The sequence below is a fragment of the Lepidochelys olivacea genome (genome assembly GCF_965140295.1).
Source record: "Lepidochelys olivacea isolate rLepOli2 genome assembly, chromosome: 9".
Classification (NCBI taxonomy): Eukaryota; Metazoa; Chordata; order Testudines; family Cheloniidae; genus Lepidochelys; species Lepidochelys olivacea.
The window spans coordinates 3,643,683-3,664,445 of NC_140419.1; the positions used below are offsets into that span (position 1 = coordinate 3,643,683).

General features: G+C 49.0%; 1 protein-coding gene across 3 annotated transcripts in view; it reads right to left on the minus strand.

Moving 5' to 3' along the window:
- Nucleotides 1-287: 287 nt before the first annotated feature.
- IL1RAP (interleukin 1 receptor accessory protein) overlaps nt 288-20,763 on the minus strand; it is a 64,726-nt gene continuing 44,250 nt past the window's right edge. The window contains exons 9-11 of one of the 3 annotated variants that reach the window (XM_084639274.1): nt 18,201-18,350; nt 17,382-17,525; nt 288-3,348 (exon numbers count right to left, since the gene is read on the minus strand). In XM_084639274.1, the coding sequence (XP_084495400.1) occupies nt 2,672-3,348; nt 17,382-17,525; nt 18,201-18,350 (971 nt within the window). In that variant the 3' untranslated portion in view covers nt 288-2,671. Of the gene's footprint in view, nt 3,349-8,846; nt 10,672-17,381; nt 17,526-18,200; nt 18,351-20,763 lie in introns of those variants that run through there. The other 2 variants (XM_084639276.1, XM_084639275.1) reach the window with 2 other exon arrangements.

A 20,763-nucleotide genomic window follows, 5' to 3' on the forward strand; every position in this document is an offset into this window, starting at 1 on the left:
AATCCGCCCCTGTGCAAAAGGCCCACCTAAGTCCGTATGCAATTCATAGTCCTGGTGCAGACCCTTAAAATTCATGTCATTTAAAAAAATAAAATAAATGTGGGGCTCTTTAGTTGCCTTCTGCTTTTGGAGCTGCTAGGCATTACATTTTTGCATTTTTCTACACAAATATGAGGGCTAGAGACCTAATTTTCTTTAAAATGAAAGCTGAGATTCCCACAGAAATCACAGGACTCCAGGAGCTGGGACCCTTTTGTGCTGGAGTGATTTCCGCCCAAAAGGATTAAGATGAGGGACACACAATTGGGAATGAACTGTATTCTAAGGTTCAGTCACAGGAGCTCTGCAGCTATGCTGAGTAGAGGAAACTATCCCAGTCATATTAGCACAAGCTGCCACAGAGCGTTACCAGTTTTCAGCAAATAACTGTCCACATTCTTGTGACGTATCAAAGCTCGGCTTCTCCTCCCAGTCGTTATAACAGCAAATAATCAAAGATTAGGCCAGCACTTTGGCTGGAATAAACTGGCACAGCTCTACTGAAATCAGTGGAGCTACACACCATCTGAGGTTTTGGCCCTTAGTATTTTACCTCCTCCCTACCTGGAGGGATGGGAGTTTGTTCCAGCAAGGGCTGCATTTGCCATTTTTACAGCCCTTCACAATTTTACCACCCTCTCCAACACATTTGAATGGCAGCTCTGTCCTTAACATAACTCACCACTTTACAACGTGGTCATACAAGGACAGAGCTCTCTGGTAAAACCTGATCGGTGCCTACAATTAATAACCCAACCGGCTCCTGGCAATGATTGACAAAATATTTGCATTTCTTCGCTTGTATTTTCATCCATGGTGAGGTGACACATCCAGCTGTCTGTGACGGGGACTGTCTAATTCAGGAGGCTATTCTGTTTTCTTTCCTTTTCACAAAACTCTCTGCAGTTTATTACCTCTCCTGCCACCCACAACCTCACTCCTCCTCCTCTACTTAATCACTCAAGGTTGATGTGACTTTATATGAACCTGGCTTGAGTCATGTAAACCTTGGTGCCATGTAGTACTGGAGAGAGACTGACAGAAACAGTTCTGCGGTGGGTGGAATGATGGGCGAGACCTTAAGAATATTCTAATTTTCACGCTAGACAGGGCTGCTAATTTCAGACTCAAGTTTCATTTGGAATTCCTCCAAAACCATGTTTTTATTTCTCCATTTCCTCCTACCGTTTGTCTCAGCTGCTCTCTACGTTTTTTAGTTCCTCATGAATCGTAATGGGAAAGCCCCTGGGGTTATGTTCAATCTCCTAATGACAGAGAAAAGGGTATAAAATTTGGCACAGGAGAGAGGTTGTGGAATGAATGCCACCTGTCCATCTTTCAGAGAGTGACGGGAGGGTCACTGTGCTCTGGCAGTATTAATTGGAGGCAGATGTAGGCCAGACCCTCAGCACTGACTCAATGACTTCAGTGCAGCTGCGCTCATTGACCCCAACCGAGCCTCTGGGCTGGTAGCCACACCAGCCACACGCTTCCTACAGTGGATTCCTAACGCATGCCTCCCACAGAGAAGACAAATTAACAACAGCCACACTTAACGTAGAGACAAGCAGTCAGACTGATTAAAGAGCTGGGGGAGGGATTAATTCCCAGGTAAAGGCCTCCAGAACTCAATGTGTGACACCAAAGGACAGCTGAGGGGGTGAAGGTGGGAGTATTTGCAAACCCCATGGCTGGGGGCGAATGGGTGTCGAGATGACACCGAGCATGGGAAAATGGAATTCAGGGTGCACAGGAGGAAATACTTCCTGGCGGCGAGGTCTGCCGGACCCGAGGGAGGTGATCAAGGGCCCTTTTCGTGAATCACTTAATGAGACACAGTCCATTTGAAATCTAGGGCGTTTCAACAGTGGGGTTTTTAAGTGTGTTTCAGGCCTTATCTTGCCTATTTTGGGGCTGGCCACCCCTCTCTCTAAATGTTAGTGGCTGTGTGAAAGGCCCATGCCAACCAGTGGGGGAACTGGCCCGACAGGGCCACCACTGAAATGGCCTGTGCGCAAAGGCATGCTAAAAGGCCTACAGAGAGACGGGGGTTATTTTTTAAAGCTGTGACCATGTCCCTTTAAACAAGGATATGAAAAAGCACCACAGAATCCACTGAAAGAGACCCATCCGGCCTCGGCAGGAGGTGGGGCTGGATCCTGCCCACAATGAAATCAGTAATGAAGCTTTAATTGATTCAAAGGTGAAGGGTCAAGCCTGAGTTCACATCACACTTTTGTACCCCTTCATAAGGAGATTGTTTAGTCAACACCTCCCCTCCGATTCACCTCACAGGAACTCTTCCCTCTCCCATCTCCCATCTCCCTGGGCCAACATAAGGGAAATACTGAATGTCTTTTTATATCTATTTAGCAGCCCAGCTGTGCATGCCCTGTGTGGCCCCAGAGGTCCCTAGATCAGTTTGGGACTACATGGTCTCTCCCATCTCAAGTGCCAATGAGTGGAACATTTGGTAACATCACTCCAGCACTCCTGCATGGCTGTTGTTTGACTGGAAAAGAATGAGGACATGTCGAAGGAAGCGAAGCCAGTCCGGGAAATCCCCAAACCCCTCATCATTGCTCCATTCGCTTGGCATCCCCAGCGGCTCTGCTGTGGTCTGGGAACTCAGCTAGAGAACACAGAAGTCGTTGTTGTTGGACAAATCGGGGTACTGGCAGAGGGCAAGAGCCGAGAGCTGTGCAGCTGGGGGCTCTAGTCTGTTTCCGCCCGAGACTGGCTTGCACAGGTGAGTCTCCCATTTGGACTTGAGTACGGCTCGGCTCTTCTGCCTGAGTTTATTGCCATTGTCACAGTACGTCATACAGCACTGACATGGCATGAACGGCTTGGCTCGGTGCTTGGCCACCCCACTCTGAGGTGCAGCGCCCATTCTGGAGCTCTGCGGTTCCAGCTGGCCTTTCAACCTGCTCCTCCTCCTCTGGACGTGATCCAGGCTGATGTCTGACTGCGAGGAGCAGCTCTCGTTCCAACCCGAGCTGGAGCTCAGGCTCCTCAGGGGCAGGGCGAGGTGTAAGGCTTTCCAGAACTTGGAGCCGGACGGCTTGGATTTATCCCCGTCCCAGGTCACAAAGGAGACAGACTCCTTCAGCTGGAGAATGCCAGGATGGGTGACCTGCAGTGGCCTGTACTCCACCACAATGAGCTTGGTGGAGATGGCGTTCTGGCACACGATGCCCAGCTTGAACTCCAACAAGCTGATGCTCTTCTCAGTCAGGTAATCGGGGCTCAGCACCACGATCATCCTCCGGCTTCGCTGAATGAAGTCGAAAACTGCCTCCGTGGTATCTAGAGAGGCAAGGGTGAGAGAGGAGAACAAAGCCAAATGAGGCTATTTCACTGGACACATGCATGGCCCTTCCCAGCTGGAGAAGAGAGAAATTGGTTCATGCAGTCCAGCCAAATGTTACTTGCCCATGGTCCCGGCCCACAACAAATATCAACAGCTGATATTTTTCAGTCAGCATCCCCATCACGGTGCAGGTTGGCAGGCAGACTCTGTGCCTGGTAAGTTTTCTTTACAAGGCTGCTAGTGAATTTAGGAGCAAACCATACCAGGTCAGACCAGTGTTCGATCTGGTCCATTATTCTATCCCCAACTGTGCCAGGAGCACCTACTTCACAGGAAGGAGCAAGAGTCTCCCCAAGGGATAGGTAGGGAATTACTTGCCTATAGGGCTTACAGCTGTTTTGCATCACTAGAGCAATGCAAATGTTTTTTAGAAGATATACTCTCTGAATTATTGTAGGGCAGGTCTCTGGCCTGTGCTCTGCAGGAGGTCAGACTAGATGATCACAATGGTTCCTTCTGGCCTTGGAATCTAGGAAAGCAAACAGTTCATCTGGCCCTGAGAGCTTTTTTTTCAGAAGGCTACACCTGTAACGGACATCACTGGGGGCTTCTTGCCAACTCCAGAAAGCCACCTCTTCTTGTCTCCCATTGGACATCCAAAAATTGAAGCACCCCAAATTAGAGCCCTTGGAAAATGCTGGCCCTTGACTCCTCCATGTCTCAATTCATCCTTCTCTAAAGTGGGGACAATAAAAGTACTGCCTTGCAGAGGGCTTCATTAAAGTTTGTACAGTAAGGGGAGCTCCTTAGCTGGAAAGGTGCAAGACAAGCCCCATGTATGTACTATTAACAGTATTGAAATGGGACTGAAGCAAGGCACAGCCTTAGCCTTCCTGGCTATAGCTCCGATGACACGGGTTACACAAAGTGTATTAGCCGCTGACAAAAGCAAGAGTTGTGGCTAATGGCTTCCCAGTGAACAGGCTAGAGATTACTAGGGCTGTGCCACTTAGCAAATTCACTCTCCCTAATTGACATTATTACCATGAAAACCCAACGAACACAGAAGGGCTGGCCTCGCACTGTGAGTGATGGCATCTGGCACAGGGTAGCTGGGGCTGGTAGTGTTTAACCAGGGCAGAGCGTGCTGGAGGGAAAACTTTAATAAACACAAGAAGAAAAATCGCCTATAAAGAGCTGCCTTTGCACAGGAGCGCACCCAGCAACTTCCGTTGCCCTTGTTCAGATCCCTGACGTCTAGGAGCTGCCACACGGGAAGGTTACGTTGCTGCATCATTGAGCAGTTTTAACAAGCCTGTCTGGTCTCAGCTGTGCAATACAGTACCAGACTGCGGGGAGGACGGAGACTGGTTTTTCCTGCAGGTTTTTCCTGCAATCCTACTTGCTAGTGATTTTGTTGTGAAGGTCTCTGGTCTGGTGCCTGCACATTTAGGTAGCATCTGTGCGCACTGCAGAGCACCCCAAAGTTATGTGCAAAAGGAATCTAAAAGCGACAGATTTCTATTAGCTCTTTAAAGGCTGTAAAGTTAGAGTACATCTGGTGCCCTGAGCATGCATTTGGCTAGCAGTCTGGAAAGGCTAGTTTGTGCATCAACAACCTGCTAGTATGTAGTCAGGAAAGAGGCAAGCCTGAGCAGAATGAGAAGCCTTCCCGGACAAATGGGTGATGGGAGAATAAGCCTAAGGGAGAGGTTGACTTTGATTAAGGATGAATTCCTAGCTCTAACACAGACTTCCTGCATGCCCTTGGGCAAGTCACTTACTCCATGCCTCAGTTTCCCCATCTGTAAAATGGGGGTAATAGCCATGCCATCCCCCTTTTGTCTTTTTAGACTGAAAGCTCTTCAGGGCAGAGACTTTCTGTGTGTATGTGTGTGTGTAGCCCCTACAACAAGGGGGCCCAGTCCTGATTGGGGCCTTTGGGTGCTATTTATAACATGAATAGGTACCGCTATTTGGATGGTATACATGTGACTAAGGTGGTACCTAGGCCTCATGATGCTGGGTCTCTGCACAGGGGTGAATTCCACCCGCTAGGGTTCTATTTACAATAGATGCTGCCGCTGGGACAGAACATTTTGCCTTGGCTACACGTATTTGCTGATGAAGAAATGGAGTAAAATTAAACTCAGGAGAACTGTGCAAGGACTTAAATGCAAAAGTGAAAATAAACATTTTATTTAAAAGTAAAAATATGTATATAAAACCCAACAACACTGACACATCACAAAAGTGAGAAAACGTAGAATGGAAAAAGGCCTTAAAACAGCAAATGAAATGGAAAGCAAAGTCCATTCCAATGTGTGCAAAGCCGGTCCTCCTCCACAGCGAGATAAAATGAAGGACTTTACATTTAGCTATCTGTTGACTAATGTAAAGTTACAGCACAGAATCAGATGAACGCACCAAATTAAAGGTACAAGCTGTGCTAAAATCCTGCACTGGGAACCAAATGCCATTCATAAATAAGTGGATAGGCTTATTTGGGATGGGCCCCAGCATCTGCCCTATGCAAGGGACATTCAAAAAGCCAAACGCTGGCCTAACAGCTCCCATTGCAGTCAGTGGTAACTTGCATGCTTTGATCCTTCATTGAATTGATGGAGATGGCCTGCTTCTTGGTAATCCTGTCGGGGAATGGGCACAAGCATCTTGAATCATTGATGCTGCTGGAGTTATGCTGACTTATACTAGAGGACGGTCTGGTCCATTATTTTTTTAAAAACATATTAAATCAAACAAGTAAAATTAAACACAGGGATTTTCTGTCCTAAAATAAATCTCTATTAACCTAGTAACTAAGGGTCTCTCGGTACCTGAGCCAGCAGTGAGATGCAAGATGCTAATGGCTGGGAGATGTGGGGACATTCAGATTCCATGCACGCAGGCTGTTTTTTTAAGTCAACTTAGAATGCAACAAAAAGTGGTTGGAGTGTGATGTGGGGCCTTCCATCCTGCATTCAGATGTCACAGCTGCTTGATGGTAACTCTGGCTGCGTTTATCGCAAGGAGATGCTTAACGTGAAGAGATTCCAAAGCCCCAGCAGGAAGAAATGGGACAAAACGATGCACTTTACAGGTTAATCCTGGCTTTACACAGTTTTATAAACTGTGAGGTGCTGATTATATCACAAGTGACAACATGAAGACTGAGTTTACGGCGCCAGGAAACCACACTGCAGAGCCAGCGGTGGATTACGGCTCCAACACAGCAAAATACATGGTTTATCCTAAGCAAATGAGCAGTTCTGTTGACTTCCAGGAAGCCACTTGGGACTTGGAGTCATCAGGACTATTCATTTACTTAAAACTAAGTATGTGTGTAAAGACTTTGCCGGATTGGGACCTAAGCCAGGACGTTTTACAGCTGGGCTCCTTGGCTGTCTCTCCAGGACAGCACAACTATTCCTGTCCAGTTGGATGGACAGTGCACAGATTCCAGCTGTTTGTTTTTAACAATGGCTCCACAATGCGTGTCCCAGTCTCACCAATGGGCATCACAGGGACTGTGACGCTGGCAGACCAGGTGCCAGCTCATGCCAAGGCCCCTAGGTCCCCACTGAAACCTAACGAATGCAGAGCCGGAAACCCGTCTGGCTCAGCTGTGGGGTAGAAGTATTAAAATAGGTATTCAATTTATAAAAATGTGTTTAGACTTTATGAAATACTTGTAGAATGCTGCATGTATTAATCTCGCTTAACATCTGTAGCCCAGGTTATAAGGTACCATTAAGTGTTTGCATTGTAGACCTCTGTAGCTGTGTAACTCATCAAACAGGAAAGGAGCACTAACTCATGTAAAATGCTGGCTTCCTGCAGGAGGGGTTAGGCCCTGCCCTGCTCTGCAAGAAGGCCCATTGAAACCAAATGAGCCACTGTGAAACATCAAAGAATAAATTGGTTATTAATTGCATTCGCCCCCTTCCCCACCCTATCAGAAGAGGAGACCTGCATGTAAATTCATCCCATCAGTTTGAACTCAGGGAGGAAGGGAATAAAAATGTCCAGCAAGAAGAACCTCAAGCTCTGTGCTGCTTGAACTCTTAGAGGCAAAGATTTCTAAGCCTAACAGAGTTCCCCAGGTCTTGGCCTGGGTTAGTCCTAAAGGACTTAGAGCTTGCATATTACGGCACCTTCTATTACCCCTTTGTAACCTAAGACTGTAACCCATTTGTGTGTGTATCTTACCTGGTTTAACCTTGAAAATAGCTTTCATTTTCTTTCTTACTTAATAAATCTTGTTTGTTTATTATAGGATTGGCTACAAGTGTTGGCTTTGGTGAGATACTAGGGTGAAACTGACCTGGGGTCAGTGACTGCACGTTTGGGACTGGGAGTAACCTGAATATTGTTGTGATTTTGCAGGGGTAAAGGACCATCTATCACAAGGACAAGCTTACCTAGGTGGCAAGATAGATCGGATTGCTCAAGGGGACCGTCTGTGACTCCATGTTAAGGCTGTCAGAATGCTTGAGTTCACACTAGATACTTGGTTAGTGAAATCTAGGTATAGGACTCACAACCAGTTTGGTGTTTGTGCCGTTTCTTCACAATTTGCCCTGAGGTTGGTACTCAAGCTTGTGAGCAGCTCTGGATAGCCTGACACTGCTTGAGTGACAGGGCGAGTTACAGGTCAACCAAGAGTTACAATCTTAGCCACAAACAATATACATGCATTTGCCAGGAGTAACACTCAATTCCAGAATAAAGCAAAAATGCCCCCATGTACCAAGACATCTAGGTGCCCCAAGAGAGAAAGAGAATTTTAGGACAATAGTAAATGATTAACAATTCTACAGACATATGGAAAAACCAATCCTCCTCCCCTAGGAAAGCAGGGAAGAGCTGACCTGCCCTGAGGACTAATTTTCCTCTAATATTAATCATTAGTAAACATTTCTATCACAGAAGAATCTCAAAGCTCCAGCCAGAGCCAGGCCCCATTATGCTGGGCTCTGTAATAAGACAGACGCCTGCCCCAGCGAGCTTACACTCCAGCGCGGCGGTTTAGCACACCAAGTCCTTGCCTATTCCGGCCAGTGCCGGTGCTTCCTGTCTAATCCAGGATAAAGCAGCCCAGAGTGGAATTTTCAAAAGCACCCGGCCTAACCCTGCTGCCACTGATGACAGAAGGGGCTTTACCACTGACGTCAACAGGAGGGAGCAGAGTGAGAGCATTGAAAGAACAGCTGGAAAGCAGGCAGGACTGCTGCACTAGGGCCCAGCACCGACGGGCACTCTTAAGACCAGGAAAGACGCTTGTCAGGACTCGTCAGACATGGGCTAGTGGCCCAGAACCGCTCCACTCGTGCATCGCACTGCTTCTTGCACATCCAGCCCAGCTAGTGTCCTTGGTGCTTCTCACTTCAGAGAGTGGGAATTCAGAAACAAAGTATAGGTTGGCAAATACACTTCCATAACTGTTGTTTTAAAAAGTGCAGATCTACAAAACCAAAAATCAGGACAAGTAAGAGAATAAATAAAAACTCTTTATTGCTGGATACTCCTTAATAATCTGTGCAGGGGTGTTCAGCCTTCCCTGAAACTCTGGGAAGTATGTGCAGACTCAGTCCCATGTGTCACCACAGGACCTGCCGAGGTCTGCCTGTTCTACACGGTGACAAACAAGCAAAGTTGCCCACTTAACCTTTTGTTGTTGCTGCACTTCTGAGCTAGGAGAGCATTAAGTGCGGATAGGGTGACCAGAGGGCAAGTGTGAAAATTCAGGACAGGGGGTGGGGGGGTAAGAGGTGCCTATATAAGAAAAATCCCGCAAAATCAGGACTGTCCCTATAAAATCGGGACACCTGGTCACCCTAAGTGCGGACGTTACCTCTCTGAAGCGCCACCCCAAGCATGGCTGGCAGCATCAGATGTGCTGGTTGACTCACATACCAAGCGCATGAAGATGTGGGCAGAACTTGGAGAGAGGTGGTTTGGGTTTTGGTTTTGAAACAAAATGCCTCCTTTAACTCCTTCCACAGTGTTTTCCAATAGCCAGCAGCATAGGTTGAACAGGGACACTGCTCTTCAGCAGGAAAGCAGAGCCGTTTGCAACCCTTGTGAAGTCCCTGAGCTTGTTCTACAAATAAGGGTCATACACGCATGTGAAGGAAGGATCTGCGGCACTGTATTAATAATGAAACTCCCCTCGATTCCGAGGATTGGGCACCACAAGGGTTTGGAAACTCAGAAGACTGCCAAGAGTTTCTGAGCTGGGCCAGCTTTTGCCAGAAGGGCTGTAAAACAAATACCACCAAGGAGTACCTTCAAAACAAAACATAAGTACATTTCTGTGACAATCGCTTCACATTTGTAAAGTCCCTGAAGGGAGTCGTTCCCATGGGAACACATCCAAGAATGGTAGGAGCCAGCTGAGTGCGAGGTGTGAGCATGTGTTGTAGTATACATCCCATCCTGAAGCAGAAATCAGGAGTGTCTGAATGAGCAATGTGGCCACGCCCGTCTCCAAGGATCCTTACTGAAAGCGTAACAGCTCGTCTGGGGACTTTGTTCAAACTGGCCCGGTGCTTCCATGCTGGGGTCGTTACCGCCACGAGCCACTAACCAGAAGGGATGAAAGGTCTTAAGGAGAGACAAAGGGGGATCGAGGTCCCAGAATACCGGGGCAGGGCTCAGGTCAGATCCCAAGAGTGAGAACGCTGACCCGTGCAAACGCCTCCCTTCCCCCAAAGGATGCTTGCACCCTTCCTGGATGGCAAATATTTAGACCCTGAGAGTGGATGTAATGCTGACTGGGTCTTGTCCAGCTAAATAAAAGGGGGCACATTTGAAACATTGGCCAGTGAGCTCTTCTCTGACCAGGGCAGTTTAAAAGGCCATAGGAAGGTGCCGTTCTGAAACGCTCAAGATGGAATCCTTCAGCGGGTATGTTCTTGCCCCCTCCCCAGCCTCGCTATCCCTCCTCTATCACACATCTCACAGGGAGGAATTGGAAAGCTCCTGCTCATTGATGCTAGCGCGCCTGGTCTTCTTCTTCACTGGCATCTCCACCTGCAGCTGCTTCCAGAACCTGCCACGTGGGTACTTGGACTTCTCGCCTTTCCACTTAATGACAGTGAGCGCAGTCTTGGCCCGCTTCAGCTCCTTCACCTTGCTCTTCTTGATGGCTTTGTACTGGACCAGGATGACTCTGATGCTGCCCTGGGAGGCCATGTTCTCCAGACCAGCTTTGAGCTCCAGAAGGGCTTGTGTGCCCTGGAGGACGTAGTTGGGGCTCAGCACAACGAGCAGACGGCGGCTTTTCTGGATGAAGCTCAGAGTTTCGTCTGTGACAACTGGGAGAGAAAGACACCGAGCTGGTTAGCGACAGCAGAGAACGCACCGCTGAGGGACTGCGGTGAAGCAGACCCTCCTGGGAGACCGAGCCCCTGTGTGTGTCTGCATGGGGATTTCCCAACCACTTCAGGCAGCTCTACCCAATGAAGGCCTCTGCTCCAGCAGCCAGCACCCCCTTCCTTCCCAGCAGCTGGGCCTTTACTGATCCACAGAGGAACTGCTCCCCATTCCCAACCCCGGTCCATGCTGCCCTTCTCTCCAGCACAAATGGCCAGGCTCCCTAAGAGCAGAGAGTGGCTGGGGTCGCTCAGAGCCAGTGCTATGTAAACGCCATCATGCCACGTTACCACGAGAGACTCGATCACTGCGGGAAGGCTGCTTTGGGCAGGCCTGGATTTATCCCAGTTATAAGTGGGACAGAAAAGGAGACCCCGCAATCTACTGGAGCCAAGCACGACTGTCACGGGGTGTCATCCCCCTGGGCAATGTTGTCACCTCAGCTAGGGGGAGATGTGATCTAAGAGAAGCCAGGAACATCTGCGTTTTAATCCTGCTGTCACAAAGACAGGCCTTTGGATAAATCATTTCACTCCTCTGCCTCAGTTTCCCCCGCTGTGAGATGGGGATAGTAATTATCCACCCACTGGGATGTTCTGAGGGTTAATTTAATTTTGAATTGCTGGAGTTCTAACTACTCTCCTGGATCCATTATTAAGCTCTTGCTCCTGGATCCCTCATCACCGCACCCCCACACTGTTCCCAGAGGCAGTGACCTCCGCTGCCCCAGGTTTTTAATGTGGGGTCTCTAAAGCGACACCATGAGAGTCAGTGACATGGTAGTGGATGCCTTTGCTTTCCAGCAGCAGCGAGCAGATTTGCCTGAGCCACCTTCACAAAATTAATGCAAAGTCCTTCTGAAAGCGCATCTCCCAGCGGCTGCTTCCATCGTTCACAGGCAGAAAATATCATGGAAAAGAAAGTAACGCTGGAACTTAACAGCATTCAGCCACCAAGGGTGCCTGACTCACTCCTGCCAGCAGCACTGGAGGGATAATCCATCTCCCCCCTGCTTCTTCATCAAGGACAGCATAATCCTCTACCTATCACACAGGCGCACGCTCTGGGGGCAGGGTACTTCCCTAAGAAGCAGAGGAGTTGAAGCCCGGTGGTGTGTGATGGGGGAGCAGCAATGACCTCCCCACTGTCCAGGTGGGCAGGGACTGGCGCTTGGGGGACCTAACCAGAAGGTGGCAACTGCTGACCATTGCTGTGAGCCTGCGTCACACAGATGGGTATGGAAGCACCCCTGGTTGGGCTTGTGGCGAAGGGTCCCTAGGTCAGGGTGGAAGGGAGAAGCAGCAAAGCGACATGGGCGGGCAGGCAGGAGAGAAGCAGAGACATGAGAGTGCAGAGCAAGAGAAAGAGAGGTAAACTTGAAGGCACAGCTTGGCAGGTGGATTTCCGTGACCTACTTTCTTTAGGAATTCGCTGGGGCCTGTCAGGAGTTAGCGGATTCTCATTCTAGGAAGCCGTGTTTAGCAAATCTGGCTCCCCTGGTCACCCCAAGAGACGGGCTGTGCTGAGACCAGCCACTCCACTGTCCACGCCAGAGGCGGATGTGTGGTGGGGACTAGTGCTCACACATGGAGCGTCACTAACTTCTGGGGCACATTCTCTTGTTTTGGCATAGGAGGTGGCCGATGCATTTTAAAAACACTTTTGCAAGGGAGCATGAGGATGAGGGAAGCCCTTTTCTGCACTCCTTGTTCCACACGTCCCCGTGGCACGCTCAGGGTCTTTGCTTCCGGAGCACGGCACAGGTGGTTGGAGCCACATCGCAGAGGCTGGTGCTGGAAGCAGCCACAGGCAGCTTGGGGCCACGCTTGTTTGACCCATGCCCTGGATTCACTTCTTCAGACAAGGCAGAGGAGTGGCCAGTCGCCTGGTGATGGGTGTCGCCAGATGCGCAGTGGCAGACGTCACCATGCCACACGGGGGATTTAAACAAGGAGCTTTTCTTTTTGTGCAAGGACACACAGTGAAGAGCCCAGCAGATCAGACACAAAGAGACGACTACTCTGCAATTACCCACATTACGGCTCAGCTCGACTGACAGCTCTGCCCCACCAGGAGTTCCTAGCACAGTGCACGGCTGAGCTATCGTGCTGGACTTAGCTGATTTATTTCTTTTAGCTCTTGATTTTTTTAAACAGGTCCCTGCTGCTTCTCTCTCTCTCTCTCTACAGAATTTAGGAAGAGGATCAGGCTTGCCCTGAGGGCAGGATACGCTGTCTGCCTGCAGACCTGCCACCTTCAGATATGATCCTGCCAGACCTTACAAGGCGAGGAGAGAAAGGCTGTATCAACTCTTCGCTGGAAGAGTGCCATGGATTGGCTAGGGGCTGCAGGGAGTGGTGCTGGCCAGTCAGCAGATGCTGGTTAGAGCTGGCTGAATAACAGTAAAAAACATTCACCAAGTAATTTGAATCATGTACTGAAATTTGTGAATAACTTTTGGCCAGCTCTAGAGATGACTGTCCCACTGAGTCACGCTGTACTGGCATGAGGGCACCATGCTGCTGGAAATGCCACCTTCACACACTCGCCACCAGCAGTCATTGAAATTCCCATGGCACTTTTCATTGCAGGCGATTCATATGGATAAGATATTCCTCATGTCCTGCGCTGAACTGCCGCACAGTGGTGCTGCTAAACAACCCCTGGGTTCTGCACCCGAGGCGGATGAAGCAATCCCTGGGCCTGCTGTTTGGAAAGCACTTTGGGACCCTTTGAGATGAAAGATGCTCTGTTCTTTTGAACTGGACCAGTCCCCGAGGAGGCAGAGTGGGTGATATCGCACATGGAGAGAAAGGGGGTGAGAACACCAGAGTGAAAGGCAGAGGACAATTTATAGTTAGTTCCCAAGGAGAATGTGCATTTGCTGGGTTATGAGAGAATACAGCAGCCCGCACCGTTTGAGAGCAAGGCACGAACAGAACAGTGGAGCTGTAGGTCAGATGCAGAGCTGTCCTTCCTGCTGATATAAAATAGCTGTGGAACATAATGAGCTGAGACGTGAACCATAACGAGGCAGGGAAGAGAGTAGTCTGTTAATGGGCATCTGGGACTGACACCAGAAGGAAAGGAAACAGTTAAGCATTTCCTAAAGCAACCGGCCAATCTGCTCTGGAAACATTCTGCCCCATGTGTGCTTGGCTTCATTACAGTAATGTAGGCCTGGAAAGGACCTCAATAGGTCATCTAGTCCAGTGGTTCTCAAAGCCGGTCCGCTGCTTGTTCAGGGAAAGCCCCTGGCGGGCTGGGCCGGTTTGTTTACCTGCCACGTCCGCAGGTTCGGCCCATCGCGGCTCCCACTGGCTGCGGTTCCCCGCTCCAGGCCAATGGGGGCTGTGGGAAGTGGCAGGGGCCGAGGGACGTGCTGGCCGCCCTTCCCGCATCCTCCATTGGCCTGGAGCAGTGAACCGCGGGCAGTGGGAAGCGCGATCGGCCGCACCTGCAAACGCGGCAGGTAAACAAACCGGCCTGGTGCGCCAGGGGCTTTTCCTGAACAAGCAGCGGACCAGCTTTGAGAACCACTGATCTAGTCCCGCTCTCTGCACTGAGGCAGGACTAAGTATTATCTAGACCATCATGACAGGTGTTTGTCTAATCTTAAGGACCCCCCAATGATAGAGATTCCACAACCTCCCCAGGTAATTTGTTCCAGTGCTTAACTATCCTGACAGTTAGGATATTTTTTCCTAATTTCTAACCTAAACCTTCCTTGCTGCAATTTAAGCCCATTGCTTCTTGTCCCATCCTTGGAGGGTAAGGAGAACAATTTATCACCCTCCTCTTTTTAACAATCTTTTATGTATTTGAAGTCTGTTATCATGTCCCCCCTCAGTTGTCTCTTCTCCAGGCTAAACAATCCCAATTTTTCAGTCTTCCCTCACAGGTCATGTTTTCTAGAGCTTTAGTCATCTTTGTTGCTGTCCTCTGGACTTTCTCCAATTTGTCCACATCTTTCCTGAAGTATGGTGCCCAGAACTGGATGCAGTACTCCAGCTGAGGTCTTATCAGCACCGAATAGAGCAGAAGAATTACTTCTCGTGTTTTGTTTGCAACACTCCTGCTAATACATCCCAGAATGATGTTCACCTTTTTGGCAACAGTGTTACATTGTTAACTCATATTTAGTCAGTGATCCTCTATAACTCCCTGATCCTTTTCTGCAATACTCCTTCCTAGGCAGTTGTTTCCCATTTTGTATTTATGCAGTTGATTATTCCTTCCTAAGTGGAGTACTTTCATTTTCTGTTACTGTCTTTCCCTCCTCATCGAGTGAGGAGTCTCCCATTCATGTTCCTACAATGTGGGCCTACCCTGTTCCTGCCATCATTGTTCCTACACTGGGGCCACGGGACCTTGGTTCTGGCTTTGTGCCACATAGCCACATCTCACCCTTAATGAACTGCTCTACCTGGAGCTTACTGCAAAAATGACCTTGTGGGTTCCATGTTTATCGCCTCTCAAGGACTTCAACTTACCTGTCCGCAAATAATTTTTTTGTGTAACTGCCAGCCCTGCAAACCCTACCTGGGATCTGAGAGCCAAGCTGGATTCTTTCCTTCTTGTACATCACCACCAGCAATAAAGACACAGGAGGCTGAATTATGCCTTCCAGTGACACCTGTGCCAACACGCGACTGGAACTTAATGAATCAATCTTGCTGATGCACAAGAAGGGACAGAACCTCTTTCTCCCAGAGCAACATCAGCTCTGCAAGGTGAACTGGAGCAGAAAACAATAAAAATATCAATTTGCTGAGCCGACTGCTAAGAGACACCAGGAGCAGATCTGCTGCGGAAGGAGATGCCAAGTTTACAGAGTTTCTTCTCAGCACAGAACTGCACTTTTTAGCCCACGGCCGCCTCAACATTGTGTTAAGAAGTAGAATAAACCCTGAAGATTTAGCCTAGAAAAAACCAAAAAACTTAAATTGTCAGTGTTCACCAAACCCTCCCTCAGCTGTCTGGCACTTTGCAGGGGCTGAACTAACCTGCTATTTTCACTTTGAGTCAGTGCCCAAAGCCCCCAGTCAGGATTGGAGCCCGCTATAAAACTGTAAGTTTTTGTAAAGGGCCAGATGATCTGTCAAGCGACACCCGTGCAAACACATGGTGAGAACTGCTCTGTGGCCCCTACTAAACTTGGCTCCATGGTTTGGTGACATAAAACTGGTTTTCCTGAGCCTCCTCCCACCGGGGATTGTCAGTGGGTGGAAGAAAGGAGGAGCCACGGTCCTTCCCCTTTCTCTCAGCATTCACGCCCTATGGGATGCAAGGTCTCAGTCTGCTGACCACTGGCCTTAGCTAGGTGGACAGGACCAATGTAGAGTGAACAGCTGCTGAACAGAACTATCCAGGGCTGGCTGCAGGAGCCTGCTCCTTCCCAGCATCTGCCTGAGCCTGACCATTGGCAAAAACAAACAAGCCGGCGTACGGCTCGCCTCTTCATGCAGGCTTTGCATTGACCAACCACCCAGTGGCTTTACCTCGTCACCCACTTGGGGATTCATCTTTGCTTTCTTATATGTCAAAGGAGTGGCACCCAAACACCTTGTCAATGGATTCTGCATGAGACTAGGAGAGCAAAAGGACCCAGGGTCTGATTCTGATCTCCCTTACAGCTGGCTCAGACTGGGGAATCACTCCTGGTTTGGGTTACCTGAGTGCGCAAGCCTCTACTTTGGAACAACCTAGCTAGTGATTTTTACCAGCACACGTTCTGACATAACCGGGTCCTCACCCAAAGCCCTCTGAAGTCAAGAGCTGTCTTTCCGTTGACTTCAATGGCTGTGGCCCTTATCTAGCCTCCGACTGAGGTTCTGGCACCCTCTGTGCCCTGTCACCAAGTGGGATTCCCCAAGAGATGGGGAATTTGGAGCACAGGCTGTTCTTGCATCTTTGCTTCGGCAACCCCAGGTTTGTACAACTGATCCGAGGAGTGTCCTGGCCACTCCCGGGTGTGGAGCCCTTTGGCCCTGTCCATCATTAAAGGGTGGGCCCCCAATAAATACAAATGTAGTATTTGCTATTCAGGGTTATTAATATGCTGATATTTACTAAGGATAGACGTGCTTCAGGGTATGAGCTGATCTCTAACTAATGGGGATTAGTAGGAAACTTTCCCTGGGGACTGATAATCCCATCACTGCTACAACAGGATTTATTGCACCTTCCTCTGACACAGAGGGTGCTAGCCACTGTCAGTGACATGGTAATGCACTGGATGGATTACTGATCAGGGCTAGTGTAATAATTCCCCTATTCCTCAGTCCACACCCACAACTTTATCCTCCCTTCCTTAGGCCAGTTCATAAGTTTTAATTAAGGATGGGGGCTGGTTGCCTTGTGGTGCTTTTAGAGCACTGTACAGCACACCTCCTGGAAAGAGCATTGAAAAATACCCATTGTCATTTGACCCTGGCAGCACCCCCCCCCCGACACTAGCTTGAAGTGTTTGCAGCTGAGTGCAACATCACGTGAAGCAAGACACCAGAATCTGCTCTGAGGGATGTTTAATGGAGTGGGGGACGTTGCTTTGAAAGGCCAGTTCGTTATCACCCTCCTCTCCATCACCACGGCCTCCAACATAATTAAGGGGAAGGGCATAAATGGTGGGCATCCCCCGTGACATACTTACTTCCCCCGGGGAGGCTGTCTCTGTCGAAGATACACAGCTTGTATCCAAACTCGTTCTCCAGGACTCCACGCAGGGTCAGCAGCACAAACTCCTCCTCCTCGGCATTCCGGGCATAGGACACATAAATGTCATACTCCTTACCATCTGAGAGTCGGGAGCAGAGACACACTTCTGTTACTGGCTACGGTCCATGCCTTCCCCCATTGTTCAGTCCCCACCTCCCCCGCTGGCTCTCGAGTCTTACAGGTGCCACGGACCTGTACCTATGAGCCATCTCGCCAGACAAGGCTTTGTGCTTCTCTAGCCTCAGCGGGACTCAAAGCGCCTGGCACACCTTCATGGGATCAGCAGCAAACCTGCCATTCCAGCCAGGGACCTACTATCATCCCAGTTTTCCATAGGAAGAAACAGTGATGTGGCGTGCCTGGGGGATGAGCTCAGAGTGACATAAGAAGCCTGATTCTGTGCTCGAGACAGAAGACTGTTCTTTCCACACCCTTAGCAGAGAGGCCAAAGACAGGACAACATAGCCCTGTCCCTCGAGATGGTCCCATGGGGGATCTTAATGGAGCAATGTGCGGAGAGCTTACATTATCATGGCCACACCGCACCTACTCCAAGGATACCCTCCTAGACCCTGCCTCTGGCTCCTCTCGCAAGCATTCAGTTCACCCAGAAAAGTGAAAACAGTTAAGGACATTTAGGGTCAGTGTTACCCTGCTTCTGGAGGGCGTAGAAATGGCCTGCCACAAAAGTTATCTCCAGAACCAAAGTGACTAGCAGCAAGAAGCAGGTGTTGTAACCCCATGGAACCCTTACCAAGAATGGCTTCATCCGTTCCAAAGTGAGCCCGGTAGAAGAGAACCATTTCGAGCCAATAAACGTGGTAGACGACGATCAGGATCACCACCAGCAAGATGGTGGCTCCCAGTCCACAGGCCAATTCCACAGTGTATCTTGGAGCTAGAACTGGGGTTAAAAACAGATCGATCTTTTTTCACGGAATACACTGGGCTTCCATTTTAATGGGCACATGGCTGGATCACAGGCAGCCGAAGGGCATAACACAATGTGAGCCCATCTGTAAATGGAGGTTCCTGTAGGACATCAAAGGCTAATGCCTAAATAAGTACACACACGCGCGCGCGAGCCGTGGGCAGTTTTAGGGGGTTGGGCGGTTGCAACATGAAGGAGGCAATTGAAGGGGAACTGAAATGACTGAAGGGCTAATTCTGCTGCCCATAAAGACACTGAAGATGGGTGAAGTAAATCACTCCCCACATCTTCCCGGAGCAAGACAGAAGGCCAGGGAGGAATCTCCGAGTCCCAATTCCTTTCTGCCGCAGGACGGCCGTCACTCTGGGCTGGGCCCAAAGGCTCACGCTGGCCTCAGAGGGTACGATTGTGAAAGCTGCCTGACCCCCGACTGTTTCTAGTCACAAGACAGAAGGAAGGCTCTGAGAAAACACTGGAAAGACTGAACTGTTTGCAAAGAGGTAAGATGACCTGTCCTAAACAAGACAGACTCTCTCAAGAAGCCAGTGTTTGCTAACAGTAGTATTTGAGATGCCCCTGTTTTTCCTCATCCTTAGAATACGAATTAACGCGGTCACTGTGTGGAATCCTTAGGCAAATACTGACCTTTTAATGGGCACAGCTGGACTAAGTGACATGCACAGTGGCAGTTTGAATAGAGAGCCATCAGCAGTAAGTGGAAGCATCACAAAACTCGTGGATGTAACTGAGCTTTATTAGCCAACAAACCAAACCACCAGAAAGAGAAAACAGAAACTGAAAGAATCCAGCAAGTCTCCATGGGTAGCGAACAGTACAAGAGATACAGGAAACAGTGAAAGAGACAATCCCAAGAAGAATAAAACCAGGAGCCAGAAATTAATATAAACCAGTGGCAGGGAGAGGAGGGAATTTTTTCATAGCCAACATAAAAGAAATACAAGCCCACTTGCTAACATTTATAAGGCAAATGGTACTGAGAGGTTAGGTCCTGGTCATCTTGAGCCGCGAGTGGCATGATGTGATGGTCTGCAGCTAGTTGACTTTAGCCTGCAGTGATCCAGGCTGGCTCTTGCATTCTGCTGTGGAATGGAGCAGAAAGAAAAAAGAAGACATAAGTAACTTGTCTACAGAAAGAGAAGCTTCCAGTCAACTATCCTGGGATCTGGCAAAGTGGACAAGAGGGAAAGAGAGATAGTTGCAGACAGTCAAGCATCAGTCAGCCAAGAAACAGCATTCTGTGAGGTCCTGGAGGGCTGTTTTCTAAACAAAGGGCCAGCATGCCATGCATCTCAATTTCCCTATCCATATACAAGAAGTAAGCGCATAGACACTACAGTGATGACTGCTAGAGAAAAGCTTAAGGTAGGCAGATAAATGGCTCTAACCAAACTCTGCCCTTGATTAATTGCATGCTCTGTCTGGGGCTCCTTTCTGAAGGGACACACAAAGATTGTAGAATTGTCCACCCAAGACAAAGAAAAAGGGGTGAAAACAGATGTAAAGTGGTCATTAGTGAGGAAAGCCTTCCTTTGGGTCCATCATGTCTACTCTCCCAGCAACCCTGGCGGCAGCAGAGTATAACATTTGAGGAGCCAAGTGTCTTCCTAATGAAGATCTCTGAAATCCAGAGGACGACTCCTCATGTTGACAGAGAGTAGGGCAGAGCAGGAGCCATAGAGTTGTTCGACTTAAGTCAGGAAAAGGCTATTTTTTGGCATCTTGCATTTGAAATATGTTAAACCAGGGCAGACTCCTCTCTGGTGGAGCGTCTTAGAAACAGCAATCTTTCCTGATGTGCAGCCGGGCAGTCTCTCAGGTCTTCTGTGTACAGTGCTGTCACCCACTGGAAGTTAGTGAGGTAACAGAAATGTCTGCCCAGCTAAGGAAACCTGGTGCGGACATACCTGAAGAAAGGGTTTTGGCTGCTGTGAGATGGGTGTGTGAAACAGGAAAAATACCACTCAGGTTAAGCGAGAAATAGCTCTAAAAAAAGTCAGCTTTTTCTCTGAATTATACTTTTTATCCAGAATTTGCCCACAGTCCTGGCAATGGCTCTCTAGATCACCCTCCAACAGTAGCCAAGGCAGGGACCAAAACCAGAGTGCTGTGAGGAGTGTTTCATGCTCTGAGGTCTGTCTAGTTTCCATCTGGGAATCTCAAAGGAAAGTGACCTTGAAGGGCTTCAAGCACAGCAACTTCCAAAAGGCATTTCCTGTCTGTCCGGTCACACTGGCGGGGAAGCAGTAAGGTGGTGATCTGTCTCAGGGACACTCTGCCAGGAAACCCATAATGAGAGACTGCCAACGTCTTTTGTCTTCAAAGAGGCCCCAGGGTTAGAGAGGATGTTCAGATTAGGGTTTCCTAG